General features: G+C 41.5%; 1 protein-coding gene across 1 annotated transcript in view; it reads right to left on the bottom strand.

The window, feature by feature from the left end:
- Window positions 1-4,165: 4,165 nt before the first annotated feature.
- The window catches only part of CTSC (cathepsin C), a 64,552-nt gene continuing 42,642 nt past the window's right edge, over window positions 4,166-26,075 (bottom strand). The window contains exons 5-7 of the mRNA XM_078658432.1: window positions 17,740-17,855; window positions 11,909-12,040; window positions 4,166-6,825 (exon numbers count right to left, since the gene is read on the bottom strand). Of these exons, the coding sequence (XP_078514558.1) occupies window positions 6,323-6,825; window positions 11,909-12,040; window positions 17,740-17,855 (751 nt within the window). The 3' untranslated portion in view covers window positions 4,166-6,322. The remainder of the gene's footprint in view (window positions 6,826-11,908; window positions 12,041-17,739; window positions 17,856-26,075) is intronic.

The following is a 26,075-nucleotide window of genomic DNA, read 5'->3' as shown; positions in this document are numbered from 1 at the left end:
GCCCGTCTGTCTTCCTCGTTCCCAGGCCACCACCTAGCTCTGCGGATACTGTTTATTGCCCCCCCCCCCCGTACAGTAGGAAGCATCCCTCAAATTGATCAAAGCCCCCACCCTATGAGATCCGATCAACCCCACACATCCCGTGAATCGGCGGGATGTCCAGCTGCGCGATAATCATCACCTGTTGTGACTTGGGCGGGGACTTCAACTGTAAATGTGTGTGGGAACGGGCCTGTAGGGGAGATTCAGAGGATGTCCTTTCATACTTCAAAGCATTACAAGACTGTGTTACCTGCAATAAAATTCATTTAACTGTGTATAAGAGGCCAGGCCTCAGAGATGCGGTTAGAGCACCTCGTGACGATACTGGCTGTCTGAACTGATGTGTTCTCCTCCGGAGAGAATAAACCTTGTTTCCTGCCTTCCAGTCTCCAGCGCCTGCCTCTTCATTGATTAATATTTTGTGGGTTAAAGAGGCGATACCGCCGGGCAAATATTGATTGTCCATTGACCTTAGTTTTTACAGTACAACTTTGAAAAGTGTGCCCCTATTATGCAAAACCCATATGTTGGGCAGCCATTTACTGTTGAACTGCATGCTTTGTTCTTTGTTGTTGTTGTAATGGTTTGCGTTGTAACAGTTGCGATGTAAAAGCACTGCGTGGTAAAAGTTGCGTTGTAAAGGATATTTCCCGCATAATGCACATCTGCAGGGTAAGGGAAAAGTTACATTATGAGCTTAGCGAACATTTCATAGCTAGAAAATGAATAAACTCCGAGGCGGTTTCCTGGAAAAGCTTCTTGTAATTCGGTTTGGCAAACGGGTATGCTGTGTTCTGTTTACTTGTTTTAAATGTCATCTGAGCTAGCCCTTTAACCTGGCAGATTCTGGCATTGGTCTAGGATGGCAGAAACACCTGCCCCTTTCATCCAAGGAAACTCTTTCCATCCTTGCCTTCAATGATACAATAACACACGTGCCACTGTAGTACAGTACCTGCTTCTATGTATTGCGACCATATGTCACATTTAGGGGGTCAAGTTTGTTTTATTTAATCCAAATAAAAGCCCCTTCCTTTCGAGAAATCAGAAGTGTTAGGGCAGTGAAGTAACATTGAGCAATCAACACTACAAGTTACACAAGCACTTATTTGTGAAGTGAAAGCCAACTGTGGGAAACCGGTGTTTGTGGAGAGAACAGGCAACCCAAGACGCACACTGCAGCATATCTACGCTGATGGTACCAGGTTTGATTTGATAACGAGCACATATTTTTGTTTTTTGATGCCGACAGTTTCCCCGACTTCGGTCTTCCCAGTTTAAATGACTTCTCTGTATGCAATTGAAGCTAATTTGGCACATGCAAATAGAGCTCTTTGTAGCGAGTGAGACAGGATGTCACCATTCTCCATTTTCAAATATAAATTCTTTTTTTTTCTCTCAGATTTCAAAGTATTTTATTGATTTTTTTTATACACAGGTACGGAGTACCAGCCACGTGTGGTTGGTGTTGCCTTAGTTACAGGTAATTGGTATGCGTATTTAGCTACACCCCTTTACATTGACTTGCTAGTAGATTAAGGACAGGGTGAAAGAAAGAGCGAGAATAGAGAAGAAAGTGTGAAGATAGGTTACAAGAAGTGTTCTATAGCGATGAGCCTAGTCTGGGTTTGTAGCGCTTTGTTTTGTGAGCATCCGTTCCCCCCCAAGTGATCTCACGGGGGTTCATAGGAGTCGAGATACGCGTCAAGCGATTTTCCACATCCCCCTAGTAGCTGACCTCCAGGGTGAGTTCTGCAGTGCGTTGCTATCTGCGCCTCTGAGGTACGTCACCCAGTTGATCCAGCCTTTGTATGAAGTCTTAGCTGTATCCTTCCAGTTTGACAGGACCATTTTCACTGCCACAGTCATTAGGAGGTCTAGCAGATCTCGGTCATGCTGTGAAGCAAGTCAAACACTATACGTTTACATTTCACTGGAGCCACAGAGGGTCCCATGAAATAAAATGTTCTAATAAGTAATTCAAAAATATTTTTAAAAAAGAACTGCTGACTTAAGTTGAACCCGAGGACTTGGGCAGGGCAGCTCATTGATACTGTTGCTCAATTCACACACATTGTGTTAAGCAGAACCCTGTTGATGAAGATAATTGTTTTTTAAAATCTGAGAACACTATAGTTAAAACAAGAAATGCTAAATAATCATGGTGAAAGTGCAAAACTCCATTGCTGAGGCACGATGCTTTCAAACCACTTTTGATAAATAAGTCACAAAGTCAGCAATTACTCTTTAGGCACCATCTCTTTTATTCTGGTCTCTTTAAACAGCTTAGCAGGAATGAATGCTACTAGACCACTGGATACATTTTTCTGCTCTTTTTTCTGTAGCAACAATAAAAAAATACATTGTTACACAGAATACAAAAATAATTGAGTGAAGGTTAGAAATCGCAGGACTCCAAAGTTTGGTATCACTCATCATTTAATACCCACGATTTTATTGCTTGTGAAAGTTCTGACGCATTGACAAAGTTGACTTCTAGCAAGATCACATCTTTCAATAACCTTCTGATACTGTAAAAAAGTTTGTTTTTTAGGTCGAGCCTGGTCTCCGCATGTGCTGCTCTGCATGCTATATTCAGGTACAGACTTGAGGCTACGCCCATCTTTTCAACTGGCTCCTGTAACTGTCTTTTCTAAATCGTTGCTTTTCATGCAAGAATAGGTTAAGTAGTCTCTTCTTGGTACCGCCTTGTCTGCATTTGTAACCTCCCATGAGGAATGGACTTTTTACTTGTGTTGTTACACGGTCTGATTAGTGTAATCGGTGAGAACTATTTTCTTTAATGATCTTCCCCTATTCCACCCACGACTTCTCAGCACGCCACCCGCTTTTATATTGTTATTAGTAATCAATTTAGTGTTTCAGCTCGGTCCGCTTTAAATATAGCGGCCGCACTTATTTAGTTAACAGCATGGTCCACTTTCACTTTAGTGGTCGCGCTTATTTATTTATTTTACAGCAGGGTCCACTTTCACTTTAGCGGCTGCGCTACAGAACCTTTATTTATTTGTTTTTCTTTTTGGCCGAAAGTACCCCATACCACACTTTCACTTTAATGTTGTCAGCGCCCCTTTCCTTACATGCTGCTCCCAGTAACCTGAATACAGCAAGCAGCATCTAAAGAAAGGGGCGCGGCACCATTAAAGTGGTCTTGCATTTGCGAGAGTTTAACTATTGGTATTAGCAATGAATGCATTTACATACGTGTTGATTTTAAAAACACAAAACAAATAAAAGGTATTGTCATTTACAATGCCAATAGCTTAAACTCTCGCAAATACGAGACCTATTGCATTAAAAATGCTTGTTTATTAATGAATTTACTACACAAGACTGGCATACACTAAAGCAGTTTCTAGGCCACAGCTAAATATCACAGTAGTCATAAGAAGAGGCTTCTACCATCAATCAACCCTGAAAAGTACCTGCCTTTATTTAAACTGAGAACGTTCTTGAAACCAACACCCTGGTTCTATACAGTATTGACTTCTCACAAAATGTCTGAATTGGTCTGCTATCAATGTGTCACATACGTATGATATGGAAGTGCTGCAGCTCAAAATCCCACAGTCTAATTTCAAATGCCAAATCCTGCAAGGCAATTAGACCAGCAGATACCTACTTCATCATATAGGTTCACCCCACAAAATATCATGTCCACCAAACGCATACACTACCAGGTCATAAGAAAATTGGTGAAAAACTGGTTGGTTTCTCACCAAACACAGAAGTACATATGAACGAGAACCATGGCTAAGATACTCCTTCTTCATGAGACATCCCTAATGCACTCTCCACTCACCACACTTGGCCTCAACACATACAGATATGGGAAAATCTGCTATAAGTCCTCCATGTAAAGGGCAGTCATTTCCCAATAGGCCAGGCATAAGTTGCAATTCACAATAAATACACTGTTTCCCTCTACTCTAAGCCATTGAGAGGAGACTGTATTTCTTTTTTGCGAATTCAAGACTCAAAAATGTAAATGTATATGTAAATGTAAAAATCTTTGCGTGAAGCTTCTCCTGATCCAGCATTACCCGCCAGCAACTTTAATGCATTGGGTGTTTTTTCATGCAAATACAAAACTGAAACAACCTTAAAATGTCATAGTATTTTATTGTACCAAGCATTTCGTTTTTGAAAAAGTCAAACATTTTCTTAAAAGAGCATCAGTTTTGACCAGAACATTTAATCCATTCAAAATGTTATCAAATGCATTTAAAAATAAGGCACATTTTTAATGTAAGATTTTTCTAAAATTCCCTTTTTAACACCATCCATCAGTGCCATCAAACGTTAAGTAAATAGTGATCGCATAGTATTGAATCATGTAACAAACCAGAATTGCAGGAGTTCATAAGATTATAACAAAAGTTCAGTGGAAGGTTTGTTTTTATTTGTAGATATAAAATATGCATCACACCTACTTATGCCTAAACAATGTCTTTCCTTTGCTAGAGAATAATTTCATTAAGGCATAACTTAAAAATCGGCAATGTATTTCACCAGAAGTCGCTTACATTGTTTCTTCGCAAGAAACTTCAAACAGATTCTCTAAATCCTAAACCACAGTGGAGGTCAATGACTAGCTAGTCAAAGATTATAGTTTAGTGCTCGTTTGAAGGCAACGCACCCATAAAATCTTTTTTAGCACCATTCATCTCATTAGGAGGATAAAGCTTCATCCATAGCAGGCTATCTAGGATTGTTCATCATTCATGTTCAGTCATATTTGATCTATATTCAGACACAAAATATCCAACAGGCTAGATGAATTAGCCAATCAAATATTACTACAAGATAATGGTGCTAGATTATGCACCTTTATTGTCCGATCAGTCTCTCTTGATTTACAGATCATAAGAACTATCTATCAAATAGACAAAGCAATGGCATGGTAAACACAATAGGCATCTCGGAGTACCTCTTGGCCTTTGATAAGGGCATTAGATCTGGTGGCCTTGACAGATGACAGGGTAGAACTATTCAAGAGGGGGACAGTAACTGCCCAAAAAATTGGCAAAAGTCATTGATATAACATATAATGATTGCACATGTCAGACTTCCAACTGTAGGGATGACTATTTGTGGATTACAAAAAAACAAAAAAAAAAGTTAAAATCATTCCATCTAAGAAAAAAGGCTACCAAAATATGATAATCTGCAGGTGAAGTACACATGCTGGGACAAAGAACGCAACTTAACACAATTACAAAAATAGAAGATATAAAAAGTATGTACCCCTTCAACATTAAATCATTGTGCCAGTGACAGGGGTTTATATTCTATGCCTGCTTTCCTACAAATGGAAATGAAAGTGTCAGCGTGAGAATGACAAATGTTCCTGATGTCACACAGCTAGAATACAGCCTCATTATACCCCTTAAACACATGTAAATGGGGCTGAATTAACAAAAATACTATGTGAAGCTTAAAAAAAAAGCATTTAACAGACCAAAAAAAAAAACCAGTCAAAACATTTGGATCAACTGCCCTAATTCACAAATAGAGAATTAGTATGAGAGGTTGTCTCAGCATTCAACTATGCACTGTTTGTACCAGATTAGGCCAGTGTGCAATAAATCATTAGTTAAAACCAGTCTGTTTCCGTTAAATGGCTTTGTGGAAGATATTTTCACAAATTATAAAAATGAATTAATTATATCACTATAAAACAAAATGGCGGGAGTGCAATATCCAAAATGATTATAACAATTCTATTACAGGTCATTTAGGAGTTAGCAGTTCATGGAGGTTATCCTTGTAGAAAAAGGTATGTGTCAGCTTGCAACATAAAGAATTACCATTAATCTATCCCAGAATTCCAGTTTTTTTTATTAGAACAGTACGCATGTACTTCTGCGCTTAGCACCCCATTCTGTAAGCACACAGAACACAAGCAAACTGTTCAGTAAATCAAAGATGGTGTAGGATTAAATAGATAGGAGGTTAAACATATGGACAGATACTCTATATGTGCTTCATGCACATTGCTCATTCGATGATGCAGATTTAGCCATTCCAATCTTTGATTGGTCTTGCAAATTTGGAGAAATTTCACCTTGCTTAAACAAATTGTGCCACAATGGAATTCTAAAAAGGTAGTTGTGTAATCACGCTCTTAATACGTGAAACATATTTTCTATTCCTGAATACAGTTTCACCTTGCATCGCGGGATTTTAAGGATATATCCACGCTATTAATGTCGTTTCCTCCTAAAAATAGTGACGTAAAACTTTAAAAAGCTCATCTTTATAGTTTTGCTATAGGCTTTGCAGCTACAGCTATGCTTTCAATGGCACACTCATCAGTGCCTCTGCGGATTCTGAAATAGCCATTTTCACCCCAGGAAGACCCCCAACTATTTTTAATGATCCAGTAGTCTTCCCCTGTAGCAGCATCTCTGTCGTAGCCTACCAGCAGCACCGCGTGGTTCGTCAGCTCAAAAGGGTTGAAGCGATCCTGCAGCCCTGTGTGGTGATAAATCCCCCCTTGGTAATGCATAAAGTCATCATAAACTTCAAAAGCTACTGCCAAAGGCCCATGTTTTACAAGTTCATATTTCATAAAAGCCTCATTACACCCCCCATAAAACCCTCCAACATAATGGTACTCTGACGTGTAGTACCGGTAGCAGTCCTCTTTAAGTTTGCAGGGAGAATCGGAGGCGGTGTAAGGGAGGCACTCCTCATCCACGATTCCAAAGTCTTGGACATATTTTCCTGCGATAAGATAGGGAAATCCTCCATCACAACCTGAAAATATTAGAACACAAGGTTACGAATATATCCAGATGGCTTTTCATTTAGTCTGACTTCTCTTTCCCCACTTGTCCTCAATTTCAATTCAAAACTGCTGTTGTCTTTCTTTATTGAGGTTTAGGAGTAGACCTGGTCGAAAATTTAATCACACCAGCATAATTCATGTAACATTTGTTACATGGAATTTCAGAACTTATGCCACTAGCAATAAAAATATATATTTTTTAAAAATACTGCATAAGAATGCGAGCAGCTGCTGTTGAGAATACTTTCTTCCTTTTCACTTCTTTTAGTGCAAAATACGCCCTTGTGTCCAAAAATGTATCTGTGGACACATTTCACGCTAAATATAGCACAAAATTATGGATTTATACTTCAGGTAATCACACAATTTTGCAGAAATTTGTCAACATTTGTTGTAATTACATTAAAGCAAATTACACACATTTTGTACACCCCTAATTAGGAGGGAGCTCACCAACGCCCTAGTAAAGCAATTGACTTGGCAGCATGGGTGGGTTTTAGATGTGCTTATAAAATAAGCTGGGAAACGATGACAAACACTCTTGTGCAATTTCTCTTCTGGCTTGTGCAACAGGTCTAGCAGTTCATCATTCTACATTGCTTTACATACCCAATAACCACTAGGTACATAAAACCTTTAAACCACACGACACAGTAAAGTTTCACTCCAGGCCTCAGATACTTCGGTCTCCAGAATTTGGTTTCCCAGAGTCCCTCAATCTTTGGTAATGTGTATGCAAAGATCACTGGAAAAGCTACCGGCAGCACAGAAAGACATGCTGGTTGGGTGGGGATACTTGCTGAGTTTGTCTGATTAGGATTCTATCACCGCTGTGCTCAATGGCCAATGCTTTTGGCAATACAAAAACAGTGCTTCGCGCACTCACTGCAAATGGCCACATTTGCTATTGTTTAAAAATCAAGAAGTACAAGCTACTCTCCATGCTCGTTATTTATTGGTTGCAATCGGCTGTATTTCCAGGAGCCTAGTTTCAAGGCCAACAATTATAGAGTACATAATAAAATGCGAAAAAATACATAGCACAAAAACAAAAATTTACAACAATCAATAAAGAAAGAAACCATTCAGAGGCATAGGTAACAGATGAGGAGAAGGGCCTAAGGTAAAGAGCATTTATGTATAGTGGAAGAAGTAGAGGACAACCCTAAACATTGTCTGAATAAGAAGGGGACACCAACAGATGGGCTGAATGCATGCTCCCCCATTTGGATTTTTCCCCCGTGGACCCAGACAGGGCAGACCTCATGTTAAAATTCCATTTTAAATGATGTCTGGATTTTGGCATGTATGACCTTTTTAGGTAGATCATTCAAGTTAGCTCATGCTTTTACTTCTGTTAGACGCTAGAGAAGGGCAAAGTGTTGGCCATGTTTAGAACAAAAGGAGTCTGACAGGCTGGTGGAAGTTAAAGACGTTGGTTAGGTTTTTGGGGGCTTTTCTCTTCACTGCTCTCCCGAAGAAACCCCCCCCCCCTCCCCCCAGTATTTTATGCTGAATGAATGTGCGGTTTCAAAGGCAGCGTGGTCAGTTCACATCTTTTGGGTGGAACCTGGTTGTTTTTAGGTCTCGCCTAGGCAGCACTTGCGCTGGACTCAGGATATGGGTATGAAGCTACGCCTACTTCCCACCCACCCATTTTTTTTTTAAACAGAGTTTTAAATAGCGCAAACCTGACCCGAATCGGGTATCACAGCGCTTTACATATCACCTGTTTCGTTACATGAGGACACATTCATTTTGTTAGGCACAGGGAGATTAAGTGATTTTCCCAGAATCACAGGATGTTCAGCGACTTTTTAATTGGCTTCTGTCACTGTCCTTTGTAAATGGTGGCTTTTCAGCGGTCAATAGGCTTAGTAGTCCCTCCTTAGTGCCGCATTTTCTCCAATTGTAACCTCCCATGTAGACACCCCCTGTTATATGTGTGGTTACTCAGTAGGTTTTGATTACTGCCTCTATTGAGCACTATTTTCCTAAATGGTTTTGTTGACACGCTCGGCGCAATGCTTTTGTTGTTTATGTACACAGCGTGGCATGCAGCAGAAATAATGGCGATTGCGCCTTTCTTCTGTTATTTGCAGGTCGAACGTGGCCACATGCATTTTTCTGTTTATTTTATTTTTCTATTTTTAACAATGGTGGCACCCGCGCTTTAGTTTTAAACATCTTAAGCTAAGTAAAGAGATATTTTTAAAACCAAGTTTTTTCCATTTCTTTACTTTTGAAGCAATTGCAGCACCCACGCTTTAGCTTGCGAGTGCCGCAGTGTCTTTTTTTTATTTTATATAATAGCAACCAATGTTGCAGGATGCAGTATCATATGTGGCCCAAAGAGGTCCCATGAGTGCACTATACCCATGTGTGGGCATAGCTACATGAGTGGATGCACTCTGGTGAAATTTAAGTTCATCCTTCGATCTCACCAGTGCACAGGGAAGCCATATCGAGTACATGGGCTGGTTACTCGTCATTACAAGTTTCCCAGCTACATGATGGCTTCACTGTAGCCCAAGGTGTTTGGTATCAAACACCTCGTCTTAATAAACCCGCACTGATGCCAGTGCTGGATTAATTAATAAACCCCACTGATCCCTAATGTGCTCACTGACTGATCTCGACCAGCCAGACACCCTAGAAAAGTTTCTGACCCCCCTGAGGTGAGCGCCTTCACCCTCAGAGGTCAGGAACAAAGCCTGCTCTGGGCTGAGGTGTTCACAACTCCTCCAAGCAGGAACGGTCTTCCAGGCCGGGCAGCTTCAACAGCCCAGCCACCTTTGTTATGTGACCCAGGTCTCTCCAGGGAGTGGAGCTACCCACCTCCCTGTCCAGACCCCACTTTTTGGCGACAAGACCGGCAGGAAAATTAGTAAGATTAAGAGGTGTGCCCACATCCAGCCAGCACCAACCCTAAGGTGGACTAGCTGTTGTGGACCCCACTTTTCAGATTCCTCCATCTTGTTTTGGATGGAATTAGTATTCTAGGGTCAGGTATATGCCCACTTCCCACAGGAAGTGTTCATATAGAGTGTAGACACCATAAAGGCTGGTAGCCCATTGGCCACTACCGTTCATCATGGTTCCCTCTAAACTGAGCAGGCACACACACCTAGATTTCCCTCTGCGTAGTCACCTACAATCAGCGCGCACTACAAAGGATTCCACTGCATTCAGTAAATATGTCACCGGAGCCTCTGAAGTGCGGCTCATGGTGATGCTGCTGCGCTTCCAAATGCATTTCTAAAGATGTTTAAATGCCTGCAAGGCGGTCATTAAACAGCAGGAGAGAATTCTCAGAGCTTTCTCTGCAGCCCAAGTCCCGTTTGCAAAGTCCACGGACCTCGGGCTCCTCCACATAGCTGCCAAGGTTTCAGATTTTTGAACATCAAAAAGAGAGAAAGGAACAGAGAAGCTAGTTCCCTTCCCTGAGGAATATATATGCAATCAAGAAGAACCAGCTAGTGTTAAAAACTGTGTGGTTGGTCATAGAAAGAAAACATTTTTTCTTACGAAAGCCCTCACCCACCAACCTAGTTGGTGGCATGCTTCATCATCGGGCCCCCACCCGGTGGCACTGTGCGTGCCCCGGGTGTGCTACGACGCCGGTTTACAGCAGAGCAGGTTTTTGAGGAGCGAGTGTGCTGTGATTGTGTGAGAATGTGAGATTAAAAAACTGTCCTCGGGTCCCTTTACCCACTAGGGTTATTTAATAAGGGGGCCTTTGGCAGTAATAAAAACAAGGCAGATGTGTCTGGTGTTAGCAATGGTCTCCCACATCCATTGTGATCGCCATGTTTCAGCCAGGCCTTGAAACTGATCTGGCTTTCTTCAGGACATAATGTGCATAAAGTGAGCAGTCAAAAAATAATCAGGATGACCATTGATGTGCTGCACTCACTAAGGTGCACTACAGGTAGAGGGTAATGCCCTCCCTAGATCAACTCTTGTGATTGACAAGGTGAACCACATGAGTATCCGGCAGCGTGGTCTGACACGTTTTCGTCACAGGTCGGACCTTCGTTATGACCCACGGTTGCTCAGATTCTCCGATGCCTACCATGGGGTTCATCCCTGCACCCTATGGTAGGCACCTCAAGGAAACCATGTCAGAAACCGTGATCGTAATCTTAAGGGTGGAAAGACCCGCCATTGAGATCACTTGCCAGCTTCTGAATAGCGCGCGGGCTCATTGAGTCCGTTGGAAACCAATCGTAATGACAGTCAGGATTACTTTCCGACCGCCTCCAACATAACGAGGCAGTCGGAAAGAAAACCGACTGGCCCATTACGATGCGGCCCTTAGAGGCCGTATCATAATCACCCTTATATAGAGAGCCAGCTTCCTCCATCAGGTTAAGCAGAATCACTCTGCTCCAATTTTATTATTTCTCAGCTGCATAACCATTTGGAAATTACATTAAAAATGGTGTGGTCTCCTATAGGAGGAATACAAAAATGTAAGCCAAAAGTTCTCGGAGCACTACCCTCCAACAAGGAACTAAATAAGCCTCCTTGATTTGGAATGTTAATGTGTGTAACTTCGTAAAGTGGTGGAAAACAAATAGAGGAGTGATCTTTAGTGATTCTCTAAAGTACCTTTAAAAGAGTTGTGGTGGTGCAAAAACACAATTTCTAATGTTTGCCACAAATCCCTTCACAGTATGTAGGGATGATGCAAAGGATACAGGCATAATGAAAATATCTCCGGTCAAACATTACCGGTTAAGGTACCGGTTCTAGAATTAAACCATTATTGAGAAATGTAATGACACATTCATCGTATTTGTTACCAGTACTTGACAAATGAGAAGTGGAACATTACCAAGTCAATTAAACAGAGGATTCTGTAAGATCATGGGTTTAAATATTTTAACTCTGGATACTTGTATTTGTATTTATAGAGCGCCGTGTCACCCAGGGGTCTCTAAGCGCTTATCAGCGGGTGCACCTGGAACGCAGACAGGAAGGCAGAATAATTGATCTACATCTTCAGAAAAAACGTTTTTATTGAACTGTAAATTTGCTTGTGTTTACCTTGAGAGTACTGGCTACAGGACACAACCTGCTGAGGGCTAAGAATGGGCGTCTGGGAGTTGTTGGTCAGGATACGAATTCTAGCTTCTAACATCCCCATGGTAGCAAATGAATAACAACTGCCGCAGGAAGCTGTGGAACAAAAGCATAACATTATTCAAAGAGGAAGTAACAAGGTAGGGAACAAAAACTTCCCTTGTAGGCATGGAAACAGGAGAAAAGTAACCGGTTAGCAAATGTTGCCATAATGCAGGGCCTTAAAAAGTCTATTTCACATAAAGATATGGAAAAATTAATTTGCATGAAGAAAATATGCAAACTGAGCAAAGTTAGAGCTACATATGTTCATTCAGCACCCAGGCTAAGCAAAAGGAACAGGAGGTAGAATTCATTTAGAGGATCGATCCCTTTGAAAATTCAATATGCTAAGTAACTGCAATGTGTACTTTCCGTCTACCAGATTGAGGGTGGAGAGTGAAAAAATAACAACATCTCTGCTGGCTGGCCACCAGACATGACAACTTTCTCATAGAGCGGGATTTGTTTTTTAATGTAGAGAGATGAGTAGGGTGGGCTATTTCCAATTGTTCATCTCAAACAATTGCCAGCTTTCCAGAAAAAATTTAAATATTTGGGGCACACTAGTTTAGGTAACAGACTTGGCCTTTCCCAAGAAATCCCATGGCCACCAAATAAAAATCCAATGATAAAACATGGGGATTGAGTCACAGACCAGGGATTGGAACAGTGGAGAATCAACTGGTACAGGTTTCTGCTTGGATTAGGTTACAGACTTATTACGAATTTATAACGAATGTCGGGAGCATTTCTAAAAAACATTCATGTTGATTTTCAGCTTTACTGCATTTTTCACTGCATGAAAAATACACATAAGCAAATCATGCTGAAATGTGCATTTGCGCAAGTAACATTTTTATTTTTCCACAGTAGAAATATTTATCTTGAACAATTCTATTCCTATACAGGGGTCGAAAAATGTACTCGCCCGCTCGCAAATGCGAGTGAATTTCCTGAAGGGCGAGTCAGTTTCAAGGCCTACTTGACCGGCCTGGCGAGTGCTTATCTGGCACTGCAGTAGCAGGTGAAGGCTCTAGGGGCGATTTTGGAAAAGGGGGGTGGTGATGGACAGAGTTTCTGAATGATGCAGAATACTCTTACCAAGTCAATAGATCATGGTTTTAATCCATCACCGTTTTTTAGCTCACTGCACCATCCCAGCTCAGAACCTGGCTATATGCAAATTAGTCTGTTCCTATCCCAGTGCATGATGGCCTACCAATACAATTCTTATACTGGGAAGGAAACAAGCTTCCGGGGACCGGTTTCTGGCATCACAGCCTTCTTCGGCCCGGCTTGCTTGAATCCTGATGGTGCAATGAGCAAGGGACTCATGTCTGAGTATACCCTCCCACACATAGTGTGGATAAAACCGATTTTGGAAAAGGGGGGTGGTGATGGACAGTTTCTGAATGATGCAGAATACTCTTACCAAGTCAATAGATCATGGTTTTAATCCATCACCGTTTTTTTAGCTCACTGCACCATCCCAGCTCAGAACCTGGCTATATGCAAATTAGTCTGTTCCTGTCCCAGTGCATGATGGGAACAGGGCAAACCAAACTACCAAGCCAATTCTTATACTGGGAAGGAAACAAGCTTCCGGGGACCGGTTTCTGGCATCACAGCCTTCTTCGGTAGCATTACAATGCCGGCAAAGACGGCATTTAAGTATCAAGTGCACGCGGTGAAGGCTCTAGGGGGCAGCATGCACGCACCACCTAACATAGTGGTGGTGGTGTGGTGCGCTGCTTATTGTTTCTGTGGGTACCAGGGCTGTCAATCTTATAGCGCGCAAAAGCGCTACCAATGACGGCCTTGGCCTGCCCCTGCGCGCTGTGCTGCATAAAGTGCAGCAGTGACGCAGCACGCCACCACGCGCGCTCTCTTCGGTGGAGTTGGGACGGAGTGCAGGGCGATTTGAAGGCGAGTCGTTTTTTTAATATATTGTTTCGTTGCAGGCCTTATGTGCAGAAACCTCCCCTCACACTCCGTCCATGCCCCAGGCCTGCAGACGGCGCAGACGGTCATCTGTGTGCCATAATGAGCCGGAGCTAGGTCTGCCCCGGGCTCCGCAGACAGCTCGGTCACTTCTGCTGTCAGTGCCCGGTGTTAAAATAAAAAGGGTGTTGGATGCGCTATCAGTACCTTCGATCCAGCCGCCTTTAGCTGCGCCGTGAGACGATTGAGGGAGTGGGCTGCGGCCTGGAGACGGCTGGGGGCTCCAGAACGGACCCCACGCATAGTCAACATGAGAGGCCGGGACTCGCAATACTAAGCGCTTTATTGTAAGAGAAGCACGACTCCTGACTGAGGCGCAAACTCCCATCTGTGTTAGACAACCGTGGTGCAAACTGCGCACACGGACTTTCATCAGATAAAGGATGTCGCATATCGTACAAACATACACTCCCCAACCGGGAGGATCAGGTGCCATTAGGGCGTTGGCCACATTCCGAAGCGGACCAATCAGAATTTAGGCGCAGAGAGCACTTCCATAAAATACCACACACTTTACAATCTGTATTTACACTAGTAAATAATTTAACTAGATGGCGTCTTCTTACTTTCCCTTATGGAATCCCTCGCCCTGCGGTGAGGTTGGGGGGCTTCCCTCTGCCACCCCACCCGTCTGTCAGGACTCCCCACGGCTTCCTCCTCTATACTGACACGAAACTGGTTAGCTCACATTTTTCCACACTTGCCAACATTGTGTGACCACAAACACGTCACTAGTCACTGACGAGTTTTAGGACCTCGACCAGAATTGAGAATGCCCTAGTGCATTCTTTGACTATCACTTCGGGTGCCCATCAGCGCGTGTTTATTATCATTAATTTGTACCACCGTGGGATGACGAGGAGTTACTAGGCACACAAGGTAAAACTACATAGCGGTCCAGCATGAACTTTTAAGGACAAGCCACAAACTGTGATGGAAAATAAACTGAAGCAGCACAGTTAGCCCAATATCGATCTTGCACTGTTAACCAGTAAACGTAGAGACCCAGAGTGGCCGGGGACAGGGCTAATTAAGCAAACGAGTTTTATGAAGCTACAGAGAGAACACCAAACGAAGCTCGAATACAAAACAGCGGCACTTGAATAATAAACAGAAAGACAGGCCTGACAGCATCAAGCCATCTTCGTACTAGCTACAGGCAAGCAATAGTCAAGGATCAAACATATACATGTATGTATTGTTTATGTGCGTGGTATTTGCGTAACACACCCCAGATGGTCAGAACTGATGGATTTATGGGCGCGTATAATGTGAGAGTATGGTGAATGTGAGCACTGTCAGCAGGGAGGAGAACAACCACTATCAACAGGGTGCGCCCCCCAGCATTAGAGTACTGCGAATGTGAGTGGTAGCTGTCAGCATAGAGGAGTACTGTCAGCATTGTGCCCCATGAGCATGAGAGTACTGTGAATGTGGAGTAGTATCTGTCAACATGGGACGTCAAAAATTCATATGCGATCAGGTTGTGGGTTGAGTGCATTGTTAGGTCGAGTAGAAAAGTTTACTCACTCGACCTGCAGGTCAAGTAAGATTTTTTAGATTTGTCGAGCCCTGCTATAGATCCAGCGAAATATCAGGGTGTTCAGTTACCACTTCAGAAAGACACAGATACAAAATCAGAGGGAAGAAACAACCGGTAATTAGCCATACATGCAAGAGTTTGTGGGGGTTCAGAGCAAGTTTAAGTGAGACCCATTTAACTCCAAACCTGAAATTTACAACTATGGCTATTCTAGCAGATTGTCCATAACTGAAAGCGTAATTTACAATTACAAAGTTTTATAACTCAATAGGATTTACGGCTGCATGACCATTTTTTGATGACTCCGTTGCACACAACCCCGAAAAAATGTTTATTAATGGATACCTTTATAGCCCTTCCATTCTTAATATCCGTGTTTAAAGTATATAAAATCACTTCGGGGTGAAGCCAACCATACACCAATTCTACTAGGAGTTGGACCATTGTAAAACGTTTTAATAATAAACTAGAACATAATAGCAAAATATTTATAAATATAGATAGGTAACAGTGAATTACAGAATGTTTTGTCGCCAATGGGTTCTAAGCAAAACCAAATAGACGAGAGTGGAGCTCAAGTGGTCTATGATGTCATTCAGAAACCCAAGGTGAAAAACATCCCCGTAATTCACTTTTTACCCATCTATAATTTTATGTTATGCAGGACTCCCCAAAATATTCAACTGCTACACAGCAGCATAGGAGTTTGTGCTCCAGTCCTCTTCTGACAGACTTGAATTCCTTTAGTAGTGTTAGTAGTAAAATCGAAGATTACATAGACCGTAGTCTATTAAACCAAATTTCATACAGGCATACAAAAAAAATCTTGCACTTAAATGTCAAAAAAATGTAACCTGGTGATAAAGTGGCATGGTACTTAATCTAATACATGTTGATATTAACGCCTCGAGACCCTCACGGGTGAGTAGTTGCGCTTTACAAACCGCGATTGATAGTTAGCTTCCCGGAACACATTCATTCAGCAGCTAGGGTGTATTTTACCTTTAAGTGCATACGTTGTGCAGATGCCTCTCTAATAGTGATATGCATTGCTCTTGACTGGATCATACAATCTGTGCTATGTGTTGTATGAAAGAGGTTTACATTTAAATTATTTGCCAGACCGAAGCACATATTTGCGCATCGTATTCTCCAAATCACTCTCCCACCCTCCATCCAAGTCCTTCATCCTCAGGTTTTAAGTCAGGTGCTGGAGGCAGTAACAGATGTAGTGCTTAGGGGCTTATCTGTGGTGGTTGCAGCTAAAAGGTATGAAGGATAGGGCTGGAACTCATGTGGCACAGCCAGATAAGCATGCAGATTTAAAGTTGTGTCAGCGGAATTCAGAATGGCTTGTGCAAGATTCATGGAAAAATCCTTGAGTGGAATGTGAGAGAATCGGACTAAGGGATGCAAAAAAGACACACTGGAGGTGTTTGAGGAGCTTCAGGACACCGCAAAGTAGTGCCTTGCTACCTGTGCAGCTGAAAGAGAGCCAGAATTCATCAAGAGAAGGGACCACACTCATTCTTCTACGTCGAGTAACGCTGGATCATGCAGACTGGTTCGGATGCTTAATAAACCCCTGTCCCCCTGCTGTAAAGTCAGGTGTCGCACCTGGTTCGATCCTCAGCCTGATGCTCTTTCAGGGCTTGCATAGAACAGTCTGAAACAAGGTGACAGATGGAAATCTTGGGATGATCCTAGGAGCACTCCTATAGAATGTGACCTCCAGGCAACACCCCGCCCCTTTATTCATGGAGTTGCACGATTTCAGCGCTGTAGTAGAAACCGGAACATCAATTTATGGCAAAGGGAAGAGGAACAACTCGTTCTACTGGGCCAGAGTGAATCCAATGCAATCTGTCAAATAGCAAGACTCCTCATTTGACCAACAAGAAAGGAGGAGCCTTTACGGCCTGTTTCTAGAACAGGAAATTAATCTTTTTCATCAAGAAGGGTAAGTTACGACAACATTTTATTATTTTTTTGTAATATTGATCAATTCTGGTGGCGCATGGCACATATATAGTGCAATAAAAATTGGTTACCAGCAGGTTTTCAATATAAATTTGTACTTTAATGAGTAGGGTTTGTTTAGGACGCCACAAGCCTGCTAGTGAGCTAAAACATATTTTATACATTGGTTTAAATGTGTGATGGTAAATGTTGTTCCGTGTCTGCATCATGAAGAAATAATCGGGCATACCTTGATTTCGAACAGGACTGACGTAGTTAATACCATGAACATTTCTCCAATCCCAGGAGTCGGGCACATTTGAGAATCCAGTAGATTCTTGCATCACTGGTGCAGGCTTTGGACGTCTGAAATAAAGTACACATTTTAAACCTAACAGGGCAAGAATTTCAAAAAATCTAATTAACTTCATCAACATGAACCAAACCATGAATAAAATATACTTTCGATTATGCAAGTATAAGCTTACACATAAATTGAGACAAGGAGATCCAACAGGGCAAGGAATTCAATACTCATTTAAAAGCGAACAAAATAAATTTAAAAAATCAAACATTAAATGGTAGATCACCTGCAAATAAAAGCATAGAAAACAAATCTTTATTTCAGTAGATATAAGCATAAAAGCCAAATAAGTTAACTAACATTGGCATTTTGTTCTCCTTGAAAAAGGTTATATTATAGAAAGACTTCACCTGACACACTATGCTTATCCATTAAGAGCGTATGGACTCCTATTGTGCTTGCAAGAACATAAAAAAAAAGTAAAAATGCATAAATGCACTTTAAAGGCGATTAGGAACAAAATTAAATGTTGTGTTCTTAATGCCCCATTTGCTGAGAAATGTGGCACACGGTCATAGGTCTACTGAATTTTGCAGTGTTTCCAATTGGTGGTTCAGAGCACGGTGTAGGAGGGTTTTGGCAGATAGTAGTGTCTAATAAATAAAGAGTGCCATTGCCCATTAACATTTGCAAGATCCTGAGAATCTGTGTACTTCTGGACAACAGTCCCCATGCTCCAAACACAAACATGGGAATCGTCCGAATTATGCACTGCAGAACTCCCAACAAAATAATAAAATAACTTTGCTTGAAACTAGTTCAGAGATCCAATTACAGCAAATTTCATAAAAGCAAATTCTCCCTCTCTGTCTCATCCCCCAATACTGGCAGGGCATTACTAATACCGTTCTAAAACAAGGCACATTTACAAGTTTGCTGAATTCTAGATGGATAACACCAGCATGAAAGAAATCACTGAGAAATGTGATCTTATAATTCAATTAATCCTTAACTGTCAACGTCCTTCTGAAGATCCAGGGAAAGATCACAGCAACAATGAACGTGCTCGGCGAGATCCACCGAAGGAAGGAGAAACCTACAGGTTTATCTTATTTGATCTGTCGGCAGTGTTTGACAAATGATTGTGAATACTGCTAAAAATTAGATATCACAGAATTTGCCTTCACTATAAAGTTTAACCGGTTTGCATCATTTCTCTAGAGCTGGAGTCAACTGGTCAAAACAAGCAAAAATATATTAGAAATAAAAGAAATGACCCAACCAGTTTCCATAAGGGTATTTAATCTGCATAGAGAAGTCTGGAAACAGGCTTTAAAGTGCAGTTGCCACATATGTTACCGTGATCCCATTAAAGCAGTATTCACCCTGGAGCAAGATTATAGACAGAGAAAATAAAGATTCAAGCATATTATGCCAATTTTAGAAGATCGCTAAAGTCTTTCAGTGGAGGTCACAATAATATTCAAATTCGGCTGTGTAACTCACAAAGTCATCCACCAAACGCTTGATGACCTCTTGACAATCCCTCGTGGTTCCAACACGAAAAAACTATTACTACAAAATACCTCAGGTTGCACTCACTCAGACATAGGTCTTATTCTGAACTCACAGAGGCAGAACTTTTAACCTGTAGATCACTTACCTTATATTCACAAAAGACAACGATAATCCTGCATTGTCACAGGCACACCCCATATAATGCACTCACTAAATATGGCGGCTATCCTGGACTCACACAAGTGTAATGCTCACACAGAGTAACACCACTCACTAGGAAGGAGCAGAGTTTGTACTGACCAGTGGCATAGGAGGCACAGGTTGAGTATCTGGTGCATCGGCCATTAGTACAATTAAAAAGCTGTTGAATTAAGCTACAATATAGCCTGAATGCCCACGGAGGTTAACTTTTCTCCTATTAGCCACACTTGGACCAGCACTGAAGGCAATACATTGGATCGCCCATTTCTACTACTTTAGTGTATAACTTCCTCTAGTCCCCACTCTCTCAGAATCTTGCTCTGCGGAGCAAATAGTTTACTGAGACTATGGTAGGTTTCCACAGTTTTACTTCTGGTTTTACCAAGAAGTGTTTTTTAAAGTTAGCTAGGCATTTTTTAGCATAAAATGATATTACAAGACTCAAATAATTCATTTCTGTCCTGCGAGTTTACGTTCTTTTACTAACTGCCACAGTTTATCCTACACCCATATAGCTAAACACAAAGATTACTGTGACTGTCTTCTCTACAGAAGCTATCCTACAGCATGGACAGAACTTCTTTGACCACTGCTGATGTCAGGAGCCAGGGCCAAAAGGTGCTCTCCACATTTATAAATGTAAGCATTCGCACGGCTTGGCCATCCACTACGCATGTAATGAGGGCCTTGCAGGGCCTCCACCGGTGCTTCCGTAGATTAATACGCTTGGAGTCCGACTCCTTCAGATGAGGGAATCAGACGGATCCAACACCAAGCTCCCAGTTCTGTAAGGTTTCCTTTGACACTAGTAGGCATGAACTCATAGGGAGGCTGAAACATACAAGCATCACATAAAGAAGAAGTGTCACAAATGTGCCGCGAAAATTTAGCAGAAGAGTGGTAACAATGTAGTATGTAGCTTGTGTTGCATCTAAGAGTACGCGGTCACAAATATATTAGCAAACCATCGTGTGGTAGCCACTGTCATGAACAGACAGCACATGTTTCATTGAAAGGGCCACTGAATTTGCACAGACAGTTTTACTGATGAAACTATAGAGAGCACAAATGATAATGGGAGGAAATTTGGCTTCAGCGAATATTTTAGTCATATGTGCAATACCAAAGTAAAGTGTCTCAATTTGTTTTGGACCTAATAAAATCTGTGTTTACGTTACATATCGGAATTAGAAAAAAACAATTCATTTGTGTTGGTTTATTTTGAAATATTTGTACTGTTCATTTATAGGTATTTAAATGTTGATGTATTAAAATTTAAAAAACGACATGATACAGCCTTTCGTTTCACACCAGCAAGATTGTAACATAATTTACTTAACAAAATCCTCAAACTTTGCCCTAAAGGAAAGTAAAGTAAACCCCAGTCTCCATGTTAAAAGAATTAACAGCATTCTGACAGCAGACTAGACTGACCTTTGACCGGTCTTTGAACGCACAGCAAAAAAAAAAAACAAGTTAGTCTTCGTTAATGCCCGTTCACCTTCAGAACTCCAACATGATTATGCGGGTGCCTTCACAGGGGTCAAAAGGCTGCACCAATGATAGCTGCGTCCCTGAACTCTCCACCACTGAATACGAGCAAGCAATCTGACCTGCTCTTCTTCCCAAGAGACTTACAAGCGTTGCTATTCAAAGTATACTAAAACTAAGAACTACCTAGAGCCTTCACAGGTTTTTCTGCTGCTGCTGAATTTGACCCTTCTATCGGTCTTTTGATCGTCTAAATTAACCTTACCACCCACTTAGCCTTCCCCTTCAACTCAAAATTCTTACCTCCAAATGACCCCCAATCTCAACTTGTTGATAGAGTGGTTATATGTTTAGCTCACATATTTATGGAAAAGTTGTGAGAAAAATGTTCCGTACTACTTCCATCGGTGCATTTGAAATAAAAATAAATAGATGCATACAAGCTGCGTAACATTCAACAGCTCTGAAGAAATATCTGGTACTCCCACTAAGGGATACAGTATTCACATTTTGGAAATCAGAGCAGAGCACGATTTAGTTATCTTATTTTCTAGCCCTGAATACCTTATAGATTATTAGAGGGATGTCCATATTTTTGCTTCGGATTGGCTGCCCAGATGTTATGGAGGGATTTTCATAAAGTTCAAACTTCTGGTAGGCATTTCCTCAAAGTGGACAATGTTACAGGATGGGTGGCCTAGATGATATTCCCATGGTTTCACAAGTGTAGGGTCATCCATGCAAGGGTTTGGTTGGAGATTTCCTACCCAACATGTATAGATGCTAAAACACCGATTACTGCACCAAGCCCCTCTCCTACTGTTCCCACCTCTCACTCCATACTGGAGGGCCCATGAGGATTGTGGAGACTCCCTCCATGACCTCTCATATGTAGAAGATTCCAACACATGTAACGTCATCCATATGCGAAGCATGGGCCTGTACTCTGCATTTAATTTATGTTTTTCCTAAGCCTACAAATTCTCTAATCTTGTGAATTTCTGCAGTGGAACTTCTTGCAATACCTATTTTTCTTGCAAATGGATCATTTGTGTTCCATATGAGGTTTATTCCAGTCTTGCAAAGCCACATTAGGGCTAGTGACGGACAGATGGTCAGTTTTGCTATGGTTTTTGGCTGCTCCACTTTGTAATCCAAGTGGTTCTTGACTGCACCACCAGTAAGCAAGATGGCTCAGTTAGTTAAAGGCTCGACATGATCGATAGGTCAACATGGCCAACTCTGCAGCTCCAATCCTTCAGAAATCATAACTTCAAGCGAGATTCAATTAGGCAATAGTAGTGCAAGTGCTTAATTTGAGCCTATGTTTGCAGGTGGTGCCCACCAGCACTCATTTTTGGGAACCAGAACTTATTTTTCTCCATCAGATTCTGAATCTGAGCAGTACAGTGACAAAAAACACAATGGTGAAAGAAGGAAGAAAAGAAAGACGGAAAAACTTCACAAAAGAAGAAAGCAGGAACCTGCAGAGTGAGATAAAGGAGTAGGGTGTGTCTGGCACAGTTATGAGGTGGAATCAAGACCACACAGTGATGGTATTCAGTGTGCCGACATTCACTACCACCGCTCAAGGGCTGATGAGCAAAACTTTAGGGCACGGCACTTATTTAGTTTTTTACAAATTAAGCATGAAGTAGTAGATCTTATTTACAGCACTTAAAAAGTATGGATTGGGGCACTACATGTAAAAACAAATAGGTTCCTTCTTTTGTTGTTCTTAGACTATTTCAGGAAGTAAGATACGGCCATATTGAGGTCAGCCAAGAGGTCCGTTGTACAAGGTAATCCGGTTCCATTAAGTATTAACTTTAATTCCTAAGTTTAACCACGAGTTGACATTCAGTTTAGTTCCAAAGGTTATGAATTACAGGCTATGTTGCGATAAGTTTGGCTGCCTTCCATTCTTTTCATGCTTCATACAACTAAGTCTGGATGTGTTGGTTTGTGGCCAGCAAAGAGCTAGTTTTGGATTAAACATGTGCCAATTCTAGTGTGTACCCACAACTATGGTTCCTACTGGAACCATCGTTAGATGCTTGGTCATCACTCCGACAGCTGTCTTTTCAGAGAACTTGTTAGCAACCTTTCAGTGTGCAATGCAACAGGCACAGCTTGATATAATTATAATATTATATATTTTCTTTTTTTTTTCAGTGACGTAGCTAAGACGTTCTACGGAATCCGCTGCTGAAACAGCCAAACGCCAGGACCCAGAACATCCTTCTTCAACTACATCTTACTTCACTTCTTTTTATTTCATTCTTGCATGTTCTTTTTCAACCCTGCTTTCCCCCAGTGGCAGCACTGCTATCCTATCTCTTCCTCATCCTTCACTTGCTCTCTTACTCTGGGTCAAAGTATAATGAAGAAAAAAGTCCCAGTTCCTAAAAATAAGTACTAGTACCTAGCACCTGCCCAACCACACAAATCAAGTACTGATGTTGGGATTTATTTACAAATGAGGAGAACTACTTCAACTGTCCTCTGTTAAAGGGTGAAAGATTAAGACTTTGCAACACTCAAACCTCACATTACATCGGCTACACTTATATGTCAATAGGTCCAATATGGAATGGGTGAGCATCAATCATCATTGTCTACATTGAAAGGTAGGACACCTTGCAAGCAAAGCAAGCATTTGCAATGCAATAGGTCTCGCATTACTGAAAGTTTGAGCTACTGGCGTTGCTATTCTTAATGCTCAAACTTTATGTAATGCAGAGCTATTGCACTGCAAAGCCATTGCAGCACCCGTGTGTTAGCTTAAAATGTTTAAAGTTAAAGCACAGGTGCCACAATTGTAACGAAAGTAAATAAATGGAATAGAAAAAAAAATGGTGGGCGCACGCTTTTTTTCTATTTATTTACCTTTGTTAAAATGCCAGCACCCGAGCTATAGCTTTAAGCATCTTAAGCTAAAGCGCGGGTGCCACGATTGCTTTAAAAGTAATGAAATAGGGGGGGAAAAAAACATTGTTTTTCAATTTCTTTACATTTGAAGCAATTGCAGCAACCGCGCTTCAGCTTAAAATGTATAAATTCAAAGCGCGGGTGCCACCATTGTACCCCCCCAAAAAAAAGTTAAACAGAAAAAGAAAGGCATGCGGCCGCGTTCGGTACTGCAACTAATAAAAGAATAGCATGCCGACTATAATGCCAGCTGAGCATAAATAAAAACTTTTTTTTAAAGCGTTGCGAGAGAGCGTGTCGTGCCTGCAACGGCAGAAAGGAGAAAAATATTTAAGAAAATAGTGCTCGGAGGCTGCAATTAAAACCTACAGAGTAACAAAACATTTAACAGGATGTGTCCTCATGGGAGGTTACAGGAAGATAATAGGAGGGACTACTGAGCCTGACGAATGAAAAGCCACCATTTACAAGGGGCAGTGACAGGAGTCAATTAAAAAGATGGGAGGAGAGTGGGCGGAGCTTCATGCCCGTATCCTGAATATAGCAGGTCTTAAAGAGCTAGTGCAAGCAGTGCCTAGGCGAGACCTAAAATGGATCTCCGCTGTAATCATCACCCATATAACTGGCTCCCATTTCATCATCAATAGCCTGGATAGTTAGGGGCCTAGGCCTACAATATTTCATTGCCTCAGGGAACTTATTTTGCTGCAAGTTATGATGCAAAAAAAAAGGAAGACATTTTAAAGAAGCCTGCTGCAATCACCTTGTACCACACCCTGGAAGATGATGGAAAGACAAAGAAACCACCTACTGCATGTGCAGTCTCTCGTGACGAATCAGAGAACTGGGACAATATACACTGAAAACAAGAAATGACGCAAACAACTGGAGTCCCTCCCCAGTTAAAACAGAACATAATATAGCGTGTATTTGTAAGGCACATTTCAACAAAAAGTGTTTCTTGGTGCTGAAATAACAGATGTTTATTAGTACCTAACTCAATGGTACTCATTTTCTTGCCCTCCGAAGGTTGAAAGGCTGAGTGGACCCGCCGGGATTTGAACCTGTGACCATGAAGTCGAACACAGGCCTCTACAGTGGACGCATTAGTCCACTAAGTCACCAGACCTGGCTTGGGCTGTAGGTCATGCCCGACACTGAAGAAAAAAACCACACCCGAGATGCAGAAATCTAACCTGCAGCTGTGAAATCTCAGTGAAGACTTATTGAAACCAGCAGTAACTACCCAAGAAGTTTATCAGTTCGGTTCAGAAGTCTATTTCATCAATTGCAATCAATGTACAAGATCTCTAATACACAGTTCTCATTTAAAAGATCGAGGAAAAAAGAAAAAAATAGACAACACTACTATTCAAACACTATGCACAAACAATATGAACTGGCAGGATTGCGGATGGAGGTAGACACCGGAGGTGGAGAAATGCAGTGTTAAGATTCAAAATTTTGATCTTCACATCAAAGACTGCTCGGCCTTTTATCCTCTTAGAAGTTGGAAAGTTAGATCTGATTAAAAATTGGAAAGAGGCATACCAGTTATAATAAAAGAAGAACATGAAACAAGTTATTGTATTACTAATCTAAAAACCATCTATTTATTATACAAAACTAAGTTCACTTTTAACTAGTATAACCAGAAGGCAATAAGACAAACTAAAACAAAAAAAGTTTTATGGACAAAAAAACAAGCATTTGCAATGTAATAGGTCTTGCATTTCCGAGAGTTTACGGTAATGTCAATTACAATGGCAATAGCTCAAACTCTTGTAAATCGGAGATCTATTTCACTTCAAAGAAGCGGCGGGGCTGCCCGAAAGTGAAAGCACGCGCGCACAGCATGTAAGGAACGCACGTAATGCTTGCAGTAGGAGAAACTCATTAAAGAAAATAGTGCTTACAGACTAAATAAGACCTACAGTGTTGCAACAGAAGTAAAAGGGACAGTCGCCATGGGAGGTTACAAATAAAGACAAGAGGTACTAAGAAGGGACAAACACGCATATTAACGAATCAGAAGCTAGTATTTACGAAGGACAATGACACAAGCCAATGAAAAATATGGGCAGAGAGTGGGCGGCACTTCAAGTACATGCTCCAATCCAGCATGCCTCATAGAGCAGCGC

This window comes from Lissotriton helveticus, chromosome 8 (genome assembly GCF_964261635.1).
Source record: "Lissotriton helveticus chromosome 8, aLisHel1.1, whole genome shotgun sequence".
Taxonomy (NCBI): domain Eukaryota; kingdom Metazoa; phylum Chordata; class Amphibia; order Caudata; family Salamandridae; genus Lissotriton; species Lissotriton helveticus.
This window is presented reverse-complemented; position numbering and strand designations above follow the sequence as displayed.